This window comes from Pteropus medius, unplaced genomic scaffold (assembly GCF_902729225.1).
Source record: "Pteropus medius unplaced genomic scaffold, Ma_sr-lr_union100, whole genome shotgun sequence".
NCBI classification, from domain to species: Eukaryota; Metazoa; Chordata; class Mammalia; order Chiroptera; family Pteropodidae; genus Pteropus; species Pteropus medius.
Window position 1 is genome coordinate 5,334,008 of NW_024347791.1, and position 16,524 is coordinate 5,350,531.

The 16,524-nt window shown below is 40.6% G+C and overlaps 1 protein-coding gene across 2 annotated transcripts in view; it reads right to left on the minus strand.

Moving 5' to 3' along the window:
- RFX4 (regulatory factor X4) overlaps window positions 1-16,524 on the minus strand; it is a 136,832-nt gene that overhangs the window by 97,678 nt on the left and 22,630 nt on the right. For both annotated transcript variants that reach the window (XM_039877868.1, XM_039877867.1), the window contains exon 2: window positions 16,376-16,462. Coding sequence is in view for 1 of the 2 variants with exons in the window: in XM_039877867.1 (XP_039733801.1) it covers window positions 16,376-16,462 (87 nt within the window). In the remaining variant the exon portion in view is untranslated. The remainder of the gene's footprint in view (window positions 1-16,375; window positions 16,463-16,524) is intronic.

Consider the following 16,524-nt stretch of genomic DNA (forward strand, 5'->3'; position numbering starts at 1 on the left):
AATAGAGCAGGAGTTGGCAAACTTTACTGTAAAGGGCCAGACAGTAAGTATTTTAGGGTTTTGGAGCCAAAATAATATTATATAATATTTGTGTTAAAAAACCCCACCAAATTCACAAAATTTTAAAGACAAAATTCAAAATTTAATAATAGTAATTGAGTACAATTTTTGTAATACAGGTCTATTAATGAAAATGAAATTATTTTGCGGTAGCGGGCAACATTTTTCTTTACTGGGATTCACAGTTTACATTTCCTATCATCAAATAGGTGACAAATATTCAACTATAACAGTCATGTTTCGCTTTACAACCCTACAAAAAGAGGCATCAGGCCAGATTTGATCTGTGGGGTTTTAGACCTCTGCAATATAGTGCTCTAAAAAACAGATGAATCTTTACATACCTAAGAAGTGCTCACCATTTTATCATGCATAAACTGAAAAATACATTGTAATTAGTCTCATCCAATTCCTAATGAGGATTTTTGATAAAAACAGTCAATACGAATAAAATTTCTTGATCCACAAAATTTGATCCAAGAAGACTGGTACATATAATAGTCCTCCCCAAATTAATAATGTCAAAACCTACAAACATAATCAACAAAATTTAATAAGAATGTAAACAATCGATGAAATAAATCTGTGATGTAAAATTTATATGGAAAAGAATTTGTACCTATGAAGATAATCTAAGTAAAATAAAAATGAAAATGGAAGAAAGTGAAATATCCTGTATTGAAAAATGATTTACAATAAATTAGCTTAATAAAGTTGAGTTCAGAAAATATCTTCTTGATGAAAATTTATCAATATTGGGATAATTCAGATTAAAATGTCTACTCTTAAACACGGTGGCGGATACTGTTGTTGCTTATTCAACGACTGCATGTACCTACCCTCTTCCTCATTAACAGAAGCCCAATTTAGAGAGGACCACGTGTTCAGAGAGGTGATCCCCTCACAAATCCTAGAGAAGTGAATGATGTTTAAATCACGGCAATTTTATGTGCTCTAGCCACTGATGGATCAGATAGGGTATACATGATGTGGTGCCGGCCTATCACGCTGAAGAAGCAGCTCTCTGAGGTCTTCTGGGAAAGTTATTTTCCCCTAATGAAAAGAAATGGGGGCCATGATTTTGAACTTCTGGCCTCCAAAACTGAAAAAAATAAATGTCTGTTGTTTGAGGGAGGGAGGGACGGAGGGAGGGAAGGAGGGAAGGAGAAACTCTGGCCTGGCCTGCTTTTGAACATGGCTGAGAGGACGTGATAACTGAAGTGAGGTGGCAAATTTTCAACTCGGAAAAGAGCAGCCTGAGGACAGAGGTAAAGCCGAGGTAGGCAGAGAGGAAAAGGGAGAAAAATGGGGGTTCTGAATGTCAGGTTGTGCCTCTGATTAATCAACCCTAAAAAGAACTGCCTCTTTGTTTTGTGAGCAAATAAATTTTTCGTAGTTAATAATAACTTCTTTTTATTGGGTATTCATTTCCCCACCAGCAAAACCACCCTAATTGATAAAACACTCACAGCAAATGTTCTCAGGGGCAAAATATCCCAATACAGCATGAGCATGATACCTGTTTATCCTGCTCTGTCAACCCAGAGTTTCTTCTAAAGGTTTCTCATCCTTTCCAGCCTAGAATAAATGACACCACCTCTTTGAAGCCTTCCCTGATACTATCCAAGTCAGGAATCACTGATCTTTACTGTTCTTCTACATCCCATTACTTGTCTCTCGGTTGAACCAGTTTAGCCACCTGGATCATTATTTCCGTACATATACATCTCACTGACTTGGGTACCCTACTTAGGAAGTACCTACTGAAGAAGGCAGGGGTGGTATCTTAGTCATCTTCATTTTCCCTCCTACCTGGACCTTCCAAATGGCACCTAAATGGAAGAGCCTGCTTTCCACAAATGTCTTTAACAATCTTTAAAAAAAATTAAATAGCACAATAAGGAGCATGAACACACACATCTTACAAGAATGCAGGTAAACAGACATGAAGAAATACTCAAGCTCAGTTATTCACAAAGAACTTGAAATAATGAGGCACAACTACATCTCTGAAAGTAACAAAAATTTTAAATAATGATACCCCCTCCCCCGCAATGCTGGTGTATAAATGGTAAAATTGACAGTCCCGTACTTCTCCAAAGGTAGTGTTAACTGGTAGAATATTTGTGGTAAGCAACTGGCAATAATCTTGAGAGCCATCTAAAATGGCTCCAGTCCTTTGGCTCCAGACAGCAACTCCTAGAAATTATACTAAGGAAATAATCGAAAAGAAAGAAAAATATCTTAAAACGCATGATTAAAAAAAAAAAAAAAAACGAGGAAAAGTATATAAACAACCTTAATATACCTCTGCCTAGCTTATGCAGGAACATGATTAACATTTCTCTTCCCCCTAGAACTGGCTGGATTGTTTTTCTTTTTTCTCCTGCTTCTTTAAATTTTAGCATTTTAGCCAACCTGGACTAGATGTCAAAGACCTATGTTCCAGAATCAATTCAAAAACTTACTGGCCATTCCTGAGCAACTCGTGGCTTCATTTTTCTTCTTTTGTAAAATGGTCATTTTATAGAGCTATTGTAAGGATCATATTAATTCAATAAATATTCATTGAATACCCAATTTGTGCCAGCTAGACACTGGGGATTAAAAATAATAATAATAAATGCTTGTCCTTGAATCTGATTGGGTAAAGAGAAAAACAAACAGAGATGAGAGAGGCCAAGTTCAATGAGAAGTGATAAATACTGAGACACGGGTGGGCATAGAAGAGCCAGCCGACCCAAGCTGCAGGAAAAAGCAGGGCCTCTCAAAGAAGGCTTCTGGAAGAAGCCATAAATGAGCTGACCTGACATGGGAACCGGATGGCAGGGAAGATGGGACAAAGCTGGGGGTTGGGGGGTAGGGTAGAGAAGGCAAGAGACCTGAAAGATCATGTCACCTTCCCAGAAGCAAGGTAGCTGCCACACAGGTCCTTGTTGGGTGCCGTGAGTGGAGCGAAGGTGCTGGAGGGCGCTGTTTGACAACCTGGCAATCCTGCCTAAGCTTCAAGACAGTTTCTTGTCCTTAAACTGAGGATAATAATGACGGCTACCTTGAAAGGTGTTTGGGAGGATTAAGAGAAATGAACTTAAACGCAGAGGCTAAGAGCTCAAGAAACTCAGTTGCAGGAGCTGCATGGTGAAGGCTGCCTGGGGCTGCCCTGGCGGGCGTGCAGGCCGCGGGGCAATTCTGCTCCCCGGGACCTGCCGCAGGAAGCAGGCAAGCGGGGCTGCCTCTCTGCTCCGGATGATTTACAGGGGCAAAGACAACTGCATTGCTGGGACCCTGCAAGGCACACACCAGGGGACATCATAGCTCCAGACAGGAGGTGGCACTTAAGCTGGCCTTGACGAGATGGTCAGGGGTTTTAAAAATAACTTTGTTTTCTGTTTGCAAAAGTAATACATGTGCATTTTTTTTTTTTGATTTGGAAAAATAGAGAAAATAGAAATCAGTAGAAATCCAAGACCCTTTCAGTGGAAAGAACAATTGTTAACTTTTTATCCTATTTACCTCATCTGTTTGCAGTGTTCTGTTTCACACACAAGCATGCACACAGAACCCTGATACAACAAGTGAGGGCCACACAGCACAGCCTGGCTTGTAACCTGTCTCAGTCACGTTTCCAAGGACAGGTCAGACTTTGAGAGGTGCTCCAGGGGAGGAAGTGGCGGGAGGAACTGCGTGAGGAAGGACCCTGGGGCTCAGGGGACAACACGACTGGTCCACTTGGCTGTAGCCAGAAAGTTTCTCGCCAGGATTCCATCGGCGTCTCCAGCTCGGGTGATACCTGTCTCTAGTATGTCGGATTGTTTTTCCCAACTGAACTTTGTTACGGCCCATTTCTGATACCAGTGAACGGAAAGAAAACGGGCTGTAAGGGGAGGCAGACCTGGGTTTGAATCCCAGCTTTGCGCCTAACTCTGTGTGGGAGCCTGGGCAGTCACTTAAGTCATCCAAGCCTGAGGGCCCTTATCTAAAAGAATCATAACATATCACAAGGGTGGTTTGAAGATAAAATATGATAATATATGTTAAAAACTAGAAGCATTTTAAAACTGCCAAGTCCGTGAGCCAGGCACTGGGCATCATTACTTCGCCATGCTATCTCATTTTATTCCTCCCGACGGTGCTCTGAAGACATTGTACATCCCTATTTTATTAAAAAACAAAAACAAAAACAAAACACACAGAGCTTTGGCAAGTCTGAACGACACGCATGAGGCCATGGAGCCACAGAGTGGAGACTGGACTTCACTCAGTACTTGACATATGGCGGCTATTGCCGTATTTAGACAAGATGAGAGCTGGTCTATCCCAGTGCCGACACGGACCCTCCGGCTCAGTCATCAGACAGGTGCCTTCCACCTCTTGTAGGCCCCTTTCTAGGCCACTGGTGACATCGTGCCCAGGATCTGAATGCCCAGCCTCTTTCCCCTAAAGGATGTGTGAATCACACTCAGACCTGACCCCCATATCTGATGGCTCTCAGTCCTAAGTCACCTGAAATGCTGGTTACTCATTGACTCATTCATCGAATATTTTTGGAGTGGTGACTATGTTTTAGCCCTATGCCAGAGGCTAAAGAGTGAGAAAAAACAGAGTCGTGGTCTCTGCTCTCTTGAGCTCAAATTATCAGCAAGTAAAATGTAAGTTCTGGGCTAGAACTGTGAGTGGCAGGTTCATGGTGCTATGACAACACCAAATGTGGGATGTGAGCCAAGCCTTGGGATCTCAAGGAGCAGCAGGAGCCATCTAAGCAAAGAGGACAGATCACCTTTGAGGTAGATTGAAATCGCCAGAGTTGATAGAGACTTAAGGAATTGGTCCTGCCAAGGGCCTTTTCACTTTAACAGGCAGAAATGCCTCAAACCAAACAAGATTCATCCTTAAGGCAGAATGTTGGGCCAGCAAGATTCCTGGAGCCATTCATAGTACACGCCGGGCCAACCACCCTCAATACCCACTCTGCACGTCCTACCAAAGCCAGCGAGGGCGGTCGGCTTAAACCCCCCGCCACGACGCTGCCTGGCGCCTGGTCTTCTCCACGCACGCTGTTCTGCTCCTACTTTGCAGTTACGGTTCCCAGCGGAATCTCAGTCCAATTGCCAGTGGTGAGCAACTCTGCTCCCCTCTCTTCCCTTCCGTCTCCCAATATAAACTCTGGGTCCAAATTTCCAGGCTCAAGTTCTGGCTCTACCACTTGCTAGCTGTGTGACCTCGAATAACCTTTTGGAGCCTTGGTTTCCTTATCCACAAATTAGGGGAATAACAGTAGCAAACACACACTGTGAGGATTAACTGAACCACTCCTGGTACAAAGTGCACGCTATCCAAGTGCTCCCTATAACTCTAATAGCTGTCACTCCTCTGAAGGGACAGTGGGCCTGGACCCCTGTCCTACCCAGTGAATAACTGGGTATTCACTCCTCCCTGTGTTCCCACAGCACCTTCGCTAGCTCCTAACAAAGTCCTGGTCACAGGGTGTGGTCTCTGCTCGCTGACCAGTGTGTCTACCTTGCTTGTTTTTTAAGCCATGTCATAGGGCACAGACCATGCTCACCCTTGTGTCTCCAGCACCCGCACGTGGTAGGGGCTCGCGGAGTATTAGTTCAATGAATGAATGGCTAAGATAACACCACAATCAAATGCTGAACCTACCCGCCTGATTTCAGTGAGCACAGACCATAACAATACTCCCGGGGCATTTATGGAGGACTCGTCATGTGCCAGGCATTGTGCAAAGATCTTTAGGTTATTGCATGTAATTTTCACAGCTGCCTGAGATGGTGAATGACTGAATGCATATGAAACATCAGATATGGTGCTTGATGTATTCTTAGTGCTTAATCAGTGTCAGTCCCAATTATTAGTACTAGTCCCTTTTACAGAGGAAGAAACTGAGGCTCAAAGAAATGAAATGATTCGTCTGAGGTCACATAGTCAGTAGTAGAGTCAGGAGAGGAACCCAGGCTAGTTGACATCCAAACCTCCCCAAACCCAAACATTTATAAACTTTTCTCTTCAAACCTGGAGGAGTGGACTAAAGATTTTAGAGAACATATTATCTGCCTAATCACTTCTTTTCTGCCTCTATGCTGACTGGATTCACAATATTTGGGGACCTATTCTAGAATATTTCCTGCCTGGAGCCAGTGTGGCAGAGCTTAATATTGAGGGAGAAAGTTTCTAAATTAATTACTTCTTTTCAAATCCCAGAAAAGGTTCAAGTTTATGCAAGTCTCCAGTTTCACTTTAAAGTTTTAATTCCATTTCCTTTCATTATGCTAACCTGGCTGCACCTGGACAGACCTCACCTGTTGAGAACGGGGAGCTGCCAAACATTTCATTTCCCTTCATCTACCTCCTCCCTGGCCCCTGCAAAGGGACCAGCCCAGGATCAGGGTGCCTGGCCCCAGGCCTTTGGCAGTGGGCATCAGCCCCTGGCAGCAAAACCTTTTCCCCGTGGGAACAGGGCTACATCGCAAACAAAACTGCAATGTTGGCAGCTTTGCCTGAGGGGGCCCTACACCTGCTTCCTTTCACCCCCTCTGGGTGAATTCCTTCATAACCTTCCTAACTTTGATACAAAACCCAAAGCCGTACGAGAAAATGCTGATAAATTTTACTACATAAAAAAAAAAACCCAAAGCTTCTATGTGGTGGGTACACAGGCCATAAGATAATGACCCACTTGGGAAAACTGCAGCAATAGCATAGACGACGGTCTCATCTCCCCATCAGAGAAAGCGCTCCAATAAAACCAGGAGGAAAAAGAACAAGAACCAGGAGAAAAAACAGGCAAAGCACATGACACACAGTTGATGGAAAAAAATACAAATATTCCTGAAATGGGAAAAGATGATTAATCTCAATCAGTGAGGATGGAAATTGCACGAAAATACCATTTCTCACTTATCAGATCGGCAGAAGTCCAAACCGGGACCACGCAACACTGCTGTGTAGTTGTGGGAAACAGGTGCCCTTACACCTTGCAGGGGGAGTGCAAAATGGTGCCTCCCCATATGGGAGGTCATCTGGGAGAATCTGCTGATATGCCACATGCCCTTTATCCAGCAGTTGCACGTCCTACAGCTACACCTGGACTCACAGGAAATGACCACATACAAGGCTGTTCATTGCAGCTTGTCTATAATAGCAAAAATTTAGCGATAGCCCAGTGTTCAGATGTTTAACAGAATCGAGATACATGCTCACAGTGGAATACTATGCAGCTGTGAAGAAGATTAAAAACAAGAAAAGAATGAGGATGCTCTCTGCTATGTTGTTACTGTTGTAGAACACCCTGGGGGTCGTTATTAAGTGAAAAGAACAAGTCACAGCACAAAGTGTATATTTTTTTGTGTAAGAAAAAAACCATATATTTGAATTTTTAATTCGCATAAAGAAAGAAAATACTGGAAGAAAACACAATAAATGAACGAAAGTGCTCACCACTAGGGAGCGGAGGTGGGAAGACGAGGGTGAGGGAACCAAGGCTTCTCAATGAGTACCTATAAGGCATTTTGATTTTTGGACCATATGAATGTATTATCTATTCTAAAATACCTTGATTAAATTCAAACAAACAGGACAGACTGGGGAGGGGACATCTGAAAGAAGAATCTATTTAAATAGTTAAGTGGTCCTGAAGTGCCAAAAACTAGAAGCAAAATACAAATACTCATGGTCTGGGATGGCTTTGCAGTATTTTGCTTTCCTAATATTCCATAACGCTGAGCGCCTACTTTGTACCAGGCCCGACTGCATTAAGCACTAGTGAGACACTGTCAATAAGACGTGCTCCCTGCCCCTCAGGGAGGCATGGCCCGGAGAGGACTGAGTGGAGATGCAGAGGGGCCCTGGTAGTGTGCTCCAGGCACAGAGGAGGGACTGCCTCATTCTCCACAAGAGGAGAGGACAGGGAGACAGTCAGGGGGCAGAAAAGGCAGCTGTGATGGCTGAGGAAGGGGAGGAGTCGGGTGGTTGTCTTAAATCATACCTAAGCACTGGGCCTCATCTGCCAGCCAACAGTCTTGCCCTCGGGTCCTAGGCAGGACTAAAACTGTAGCAGACACCCATCGAGGACAATCCAGTTTTTAAAGCCATCAGGAGAGGATTCTCTGCGGAACTCCCCCCGGACTTCCCAGTGTGAGTCACTGTCCTTGCTCCAGGAGCCCTGTGCATGCCTTTGTGCTGGGGGTTGCGTTGGGGGTTGGAGAGCGTCTGTCTACAGTGCAATGGGAATATGAAACAGTTTAACTACATTTTCCCTTCTCTGGAACCCTTTCTAATGAAGTTACAAGACCCCAAACTGTATAATAAACTGACATGCTGAGCGAGCCAAATAGAGTAAGAGAAATATAGAACTTTCATGTATACAGCGTTGAAATGCAGTGAGATTTTAATAGGATAATGATGAGTCACATTAAGTTGTGACCTCAGTTCTATGCCATCATGCCATTGAATTCCAACTTCCCCTTCTCTGTGCTATAAGTATCTTCTGTCACCGCCAGGCAGTAATAGCCATGATGGGCTGGTGAAGGGCTGGGGAGGATAAAGCAAGAAGGCTCCTTTCTGAGTGAGGCAGGCAGGACAGGAGGACAATGGCAGTTGTTAGGAAGTGTCAAAGAGTAGAGAGAATGGGACACGATACAGACTATCCCCTTCCCACACATCCAACCCCCGCACACACGCCACAGCATTACACACACGCACGCACACACACAATTGTTGCAGATAACGAGAAGATTCTGGACTCTGGCCTATGATACAAGATAGAGGCCGATGTCATTTGAGGAAACATATTAATAAAACATATTAAGGCTGGAAGACTTCGGCACATCTGGGTTACATCTAGCTTGTCCTGTTTCCCAACAGGAATCTCAAGGAATCCCAGCGGGTTCCTGCCTATTGGTCCCATCTTATCGCCCCAGTCTCTCCAATTCTTTCCATCCCACAAACACTGCCCTGCATGATAGCCTCGTCACCTCGCCTGGACTAGGAGGAAGCACCCAAAGTGTCCTCCTGGCTCTAATCCACCCGCAGAGAACCTTCACATTAACCTTCTGAAAACGCCACTTAGATTTGTCACTACTCTACCTGGCTCCTCTTCGGGAGCACCTTAGCTATCAAATTCAAAAACCCCTGTTTGGAATTCAAGTCCCTCAACAATATGGCCCAAATTTCCCTTCCCGGCCCTGTTTTCCGTGGTTCTTCCGCCTCTCTGCTCAAGCCAATCTGGAAAACTCTCCAAGCTCAAAACCTGCCTGGTGGCTTTCTGCCTCCCGACCCTCTACCAACACCACTTAGAGGAAACACATGGATCCTCTGAGGCCCAACGCAAATGCCACCTCCTCCAAGATGCCTTCCCTACTCACCTTCCAAACTTGTGACCCCTCCCAAACTTTAGCATGCATTCTAATCACCTGGGGGTCTCGTTAAAATGCAGAGCATGTTTCAGTGGGCCTCGGAGTCTGCATTTCTAACAAGCTTCCAGCGAGGTTGTGCTAGAGTCCAGGAAGCACTCTTGGTGTGGGAAGGTCGAACACCTCGCATCATTCAAATGGAACTGATCACATATGGCCTTGTGTTATTAACATTCAAGCATTAGCCTGAGCTTCCCTTCTAGACTGAAAATTCCTTAAGAGCAGGGACCCAGAGAAGAGACTGTTGTTGATGGAGTAGAAAGAGAGCCAGCTGCAAAATCAGACAGTTCTAAGCTTAAGTTTTAACTCTATCACTTATTGGTATGACACTGAGTAGGTCCCAGAACCAATGAATCTCTTTCCTCATTCGTATAATGAGGACAAAAAATACCTCCCTCTTAGGAGATTAAAGGAAACAGTGGCTGTAATTATGCCCCGCGTGCTGTCTGATGAGGAATATATTTTAATTTTGGCTCCCTGCTCTTTCCTTCCTGGTATACCCTTTCCACACTCTTGTATACAGGAAGTGCTCAGGGAACCTTCTGGGCCCAACTGTGGCAGGAATTTCTGTTCTACCTGTACAGTTCTGTTCGATTCACACGGCTGAGCTTTCCTCTCTGGATATGATGCTCCAATCAGTCATGGACCTGACACTGCTTTATAGTCACAGGCTTCTCTTTGTTGGCGATTCTACCAACAGAAACGTTAAAAACCTACTGACATCTGCCAGGTAGAAAATGCAATTTGTTCAGATTGGAAATGAGAATTTATGAGACCCGACGGATGGTGAGTAACCCATCCACTCTTGTTCAGGCTTCCACTTGTCAGGCATTTAGAATTTGACCTCGCAGGTCCAGGGTTTTCTTCCAAACTGTATTCCATTACAATATCCCATGTCTCATTTCCTCGTGCTCACTGAGGCTCTAGTTAACCAATTAAATCAGCCTTTTCTGGGTTAGTAAGAGAGACATAGCAGGGAAAGCGCATGACAGAAATCAGAAGCTCTGGGTAACCATTCGGATTCTAGCACAACCTATGAATATGATTGTGAGCAAATAATTTCCCTGCTTTGAGTCTCAGTTTCTTCATTTGTAAAATAGGAAAGTGGACCAAGATGATCTATAAAAATCTCATAGTCTTTGATTCTAGACTGATAATAAGCTGATTATTCCCTAATTCCATTTTCTTTTAATAAGGACCCCCAATGCTAATGCCCATCCCTCCCTCAGGCCAGGAGGAGAAGTCTTTTTCAGCAGATGAAACTTTGATGTCTCTCAAATTACTCTGGGAAGGCATTTTTACCTGCTTGGCAAGTCTCAGTCATTCCAAATATTAAAATCATACGGACTCTGTTATCTGACCACGGTGAAATTACATTAGAAACCAATAATAGAAAGATAACTGAGAAATAACAAAATGTTTGAAAATTAAGCAATTGATTTCTAAATAAACCAGGAGTGAAAGAAGAAACCACAATAGATATTAGAAAATAAGTTTAACCGAATGATAATGAAAGTATGATGTTAGAAAAATTATGGGATAAAGTTAAGCAGTGATTAGAGAAAGATTCATAACTTTAAATGCCTATCTCAGAAAAGGTTGATAATCAATGACCTAAGTGTATATCTCAAAAGCTATAAAAAGACAAAGAATTAAACTCAAAGTGGAAGGAAACAATATAGATAAGAGCAGAAATAAAGAAAATAGAAAGAAGATATAAATTGAGAAAAATAACAAAGCCAAAAGTTGGACCTTTGAAAAGACTAATAAAATCAATAAATTCTGGCAAGGCTGAAAAGAAAAACAGAGAAAACATAAATTGCCAATATCTGAAATGAAAGGAGAACATCACTATAGATGTTAAAAATGTCAAAAAGCAATAAAAATAAAGTTTAAATAATGTCATGTAAATGAATTTCAAAATTTAGATGAAATAAATTTCTTAAAAATAACAATTTGCTAAAAGAAACAAAACAAGAAATAGAAAAAATGAATAATCCTATTGCTATTTTTAAAATTGAATCCATCATTAAAAACTTTCCCTCAGGGAAAACTCCAAACCCAGAGGACTTCAGTGTGGAATTCTTCCGAATAATTAAGAAGTAAATAATGCCAATTTTTTACACTCTTCAGAAGAAATGAAAAAGAAGCTCCTCACCTCTTTTTTATGAAGCCTGTATAACTGTGGCACCAAAACCTGACAAGAGCATTGTTAGAAAGGGAAATCATAAGCCAATCAAATCTCATGAACATAGGTACCAAAATTCTTAACAAAATAGTAGTCAATCAAACCTAGAAATATATTTTTTAAAAAGGATGATACTTCTGAACAAGTGCACTTTATTCCAGAAATGCAAGATTGATTTAACATTCAAAATGCAATCAATGTAATTGATTCTACCACACAACATTAACAGAATAAAGGAGAAAAACATGATCATTTCACTAAATGTAGAAAAAAAACATTTGATAAAGTTAAACACTCCTTCAAGAAAAATCTCTCAGCAAACCAGGGATTTGGTCATGTGTATCTACAAAAAAATCCACATCAAATATCATACTCAATGGTGAAACATTAAATGCTTTCCACCCGTAGGTCAAGAACAAGACAAGGATATCCTGCTATCACCACTTCAATCCAAAGTTGGACTAAAGGTCTCAACCAGTGCACTGAAGCACAGAAAAGAAATAAAAATATAAAGACTATGAAAGAAGATGGACAACTATCATCATTTTCAGGTGACATGATTATGTTTATAGAAAATTATTAAAAAGGCAAATTCATAATTAATACGTAAATTTAGCAAAGAGGCTGGACATGAAACCGTTATCTAAAAAATCAATTGCATTTCGTATACTAGCAACTAGCAATTAAAAAAATTTAAATAAGACTACTTACAAAAGCACTGAAAAACATCAATTACCTAGAAATAAATCTAATGAAAATAAATCTAATAAAACCTCTACACTGAAACCTACAAACGTGGCTGAGAGAAATTAAAGGCCATTTAATACAGGGTGGTCTAATGTCACATACATAGATTGGAAATCTGATGTTGGTAGGATGTCAGTTCCTCCCAGATTTATTGTACAGTCAATGTGATCCCAAGTCAAAATCTCAGCAAGTGTTTTGTGCATGTGGAAACTGACAAGCTGATTCTAATATCTGTATGAAAATGTTAAGAACTTAAATTAACCAAAACGATCTTGAAGAAGAAGAGGTTTTATGCCACCAGTGAGCATAACCCGAAAAAAGACAAGCAGACCAATGGTTTTGAATAAAGGTCAAGGCATAGATCCACGTTTATGATCTCCTGATTTAGGACCAGTGGGTAAAAAAATATTATTTTCAACAGAAAGTGCTCTATTGGTCAAAAATTAAAAATAAAAACACAATTCTGACTCCTCCTTCACACCATATACAAAAATTCCAGATGGACTGCTGATATACAGGTAAAAGATAAAATAATAAAACTTCTAGATAATAACATGAAAAATATCTTTATGACGTTGAGGTAGATAAAGATTTCTGAATAGCACACAAAAAGCACTAACTATAAAAGAAAAACATTGATAAACTGGACTTTGTTAAAATTAAGAACCTCTGTTTGTCAAAAGATCCCACTAAGAGAATGAAAAGGCGGACCACAGAGAAAAGATATTTGCAATACTTTTATCTGATAAACATCTCCTATTCAGAATATAAAAACAACTCTTACAGATCATTAAGGAAAAGGATGCTCACTATTACCACTTCTATTCAGCATAGTACTGGGAGACCTAGTCAGAGCAATTGGATAACGAGATTATTTATACACACACGAAAGACCTGTTGGAACTAATAAACAAATTCAGCAAAGTTGCAGGATACAAATCAACACACAAAAATCAGCTGTATTTCTCTACACTAACAATGGACAATCCAAAAAAGAAATTAAGAAAACGATTCTATTTACAGTAACATAAAAAGAAAAGAAAATACTTAGGAATAACCTTAACCAAGGAAGCAAAAGACTTGTATGTTGAAAACTATAAAATGCTGAAAGAAATTAAAGAAGACACTATTAAATAAAAAGACATCCTACGTTCATGGATTTGAAAAATTAATATTTTTAAGATGTCAGTACTACCCAAAGTGATCTACATATTCAATGCAATCCCTATCAAAATTCTAACAACATTTTTTTTTGCAGAAGTAGAAAAATCCATCCTAAAACTCATATGGAATCTCAAGGACCCTGACTGAATAGCCAAAACGATCTTGGAAAAAAAAAAAATGTTGAAGATCTTATATTTCCTGATTTCAAAACTTAATACAAAGCTGTACAGTAATCAAAGTAGTTTGGTACTGGCATAAAGATAGATATATAGACCAACAGAATAGAATAGAGAGCCCAGAAATAAACTCTCGCATATATGGTCAAATGATTTTTGACGAGGGTATCAAGACCTTTCAATAGGAAAAGTATAGTCTTTTCAATAAATGGTGTTGGGAAAAATGGGTATCCACATGCAAAAGAATGAATTTGGACCTTTGCTTTACACTATCTGTAAATTAACTAAAAAAAAACCCACAAAGATTTAAACACAAAAGATAAAACTATAAAACTCTTGAAAGAAAACAGAGGAAAATGTTCATAATTTTGAATTTGGCAATGATTTCTTGGACATGACACCAGAAGCACAGGCAACAAAAGAAGTATAGATAAAATGGACTACATCAAAATTAAAAACTGCTGTGTATCAAAGGCACAATAACAGTGAAAGGCAACCCAAGGAATGTAAGAAAATATTTGCAAAACATATGTCTGATAAGAGGTTAATATGCGGAATATATAAAGAACTACAATTCAATGACAACAAAAAATAAACAATTTGGTTAAAAAAATGAGCAAAAACTTGAATAGATCCTTCTCCAAAAAAGATATGCAAATGATCAGTAAGCACATGGGAAGAAGCTCAATATCACTAATCATTAGGGAACTACAAATCAAAACCATGAACTATTGGCTATTATCAAGAAAACAGAAAATAACAAGTATAGGCAAGGATGTGGAGAAATTGCATTTCTGGTGGAAATGTAAAGTGGTGCAGCCGGTATGCAAAACCGCATGGCAGTTCCTCAAAATAGTAAACATAGAATTACTATATGATCCGGCAATTCTACCTCTGGGTATATACCCAAAATATTCAAAAGCAAGAACTTGAAAAGATATTCGTACACCCAGATTCATAGCAACAGTCTTCAGGATAGCCAAAAGGTAGAAAGAACCCAAATGTCTATAAATGGATGAATGGATAAACAAAATGTGGTATATGCACATAATGGAATGTCAGTCAGCCTTAAAAAGGAAGGAAATTTGGACGCATGCTACAACACGGATAAACCTTGAAGATAGGCTAAGTAGAATGAGCCAGTCGCATAAGGACAAATACTGTGTGATTCACTTGTATAAGATACTTAGAGTAGTCAGATTCATAGTAGTAGTTGCCAGGGACTGAAGGGAAAGGGAATGGGGAGTCATTGTTTAGTGGGTACTGAGTTTCAGTTTTGAAAGATGAAAAAAGTGCTAGACATGGATCGCGGTGTTGGTTGCACAACAAAGTGAGTGCACTTAATACTACTGAACTGTATATTTAAAATGGCGAACGGCGTAAATGTTACGTTATGTATATTTTACCACAATAAAACTGAAAAAAAAAATGCTCAGAGATGCTTAAGAAGTAGTCAAAAACTTGGAACAATTTAAAAATCCAGCGTTTAAATGGACATGTAAACTGTGGTATATGCATACAGAGAAATACTACATACCAATGAAAAAGAAAGAACTGCTACATACAAGAGCATGGATGAATCTCACAGACATCATGGTGAGTCAAATAAGCTACATACAAAAGAATAGAGAGTCTATGAGTCCATTTATACGTTTCACAAACAAGCAGAACCAAACTACAGTGTTAAAAGTCAGGACAGTTGCTACTAACAGGGAAGAGGCATAAGGGAGCCTCTCGAGGTGCTAGAAATTTCTGGGTGGTGATTACACAGGTGGATACAAAATATATATCTAAAAAGATATTCATCAAACCATTCACTTACGCTTTATGTACTTTCTGTTCAATTTATATTAGTTTTATAAAATAAAGCAAAAGGGATGACAGAATGACAGGAGAGACGCTGGAAGGAAGCGTTCAGCGTGTCAAACAGCCTTGGGGATTACAGAGCGAGTGTCCTTAGCTCATACTCTTGAGAAAATGGAACTAAGGAGACGCATTTTACCAAGCAAAGGAGAAAGACACTCTGTTCCTGCTGGAAATGACATTTATAACAAGCCTCCCTCCTTTTACAGTTCTTAGGGGCAAATATAAGTCCCAAGTTAGTCTTCTGCTCTTTAACATGAGGCACCTAGAAGCCCCAGTCTGACATAACCCAAGGAGGGTGTAAACACAGCAGTTTACATCCTTCCGTGAACTCTAATTTTCCAGTCCAAGATCCAGGAGAAATTTTTACTTTCCAATAGCCAGGACCTTAGTGACTCGAAGACAACAATCCCATGACACACTACTTTAAACTCACATAATGGTCTTTCCCATTCAGGGTCCACGTTTGCCCAGCTGGAGCATCACTGTAACAGGGTCTCTGGGGACTCAGACAATATGATCGTGTACACAGCAAGCTTTTGCAGTGGCCTCGGTTTCCACATCCACCTGACTGTGTTGTACTCCCCATTGCAGACTAGTACGGGATGGCTTGGGGTACTTCATAAATGCCTCAGGAGTCTCTGGTCCAGGTGACTTGCCCCGGACTAGCATCCTAGAAGTGCTAGATGTCCCATCAGGACACTGGCTGTGTCTAGGATGTCAAGGAAGAATGAGTTTCAAGCACTTACTTTCATCATTAGAAACATTCCCCAGAGATGTGTGGCTGGAATAACGTTTGTTTTCACTTTCGTTGAGACATCTTTCAATCCAGCTCTCTAAAAAAAAAAGAAAGGAAATCACAAAATTGCAGAATTGCTGTGTTTGTGAAGAGATGGAA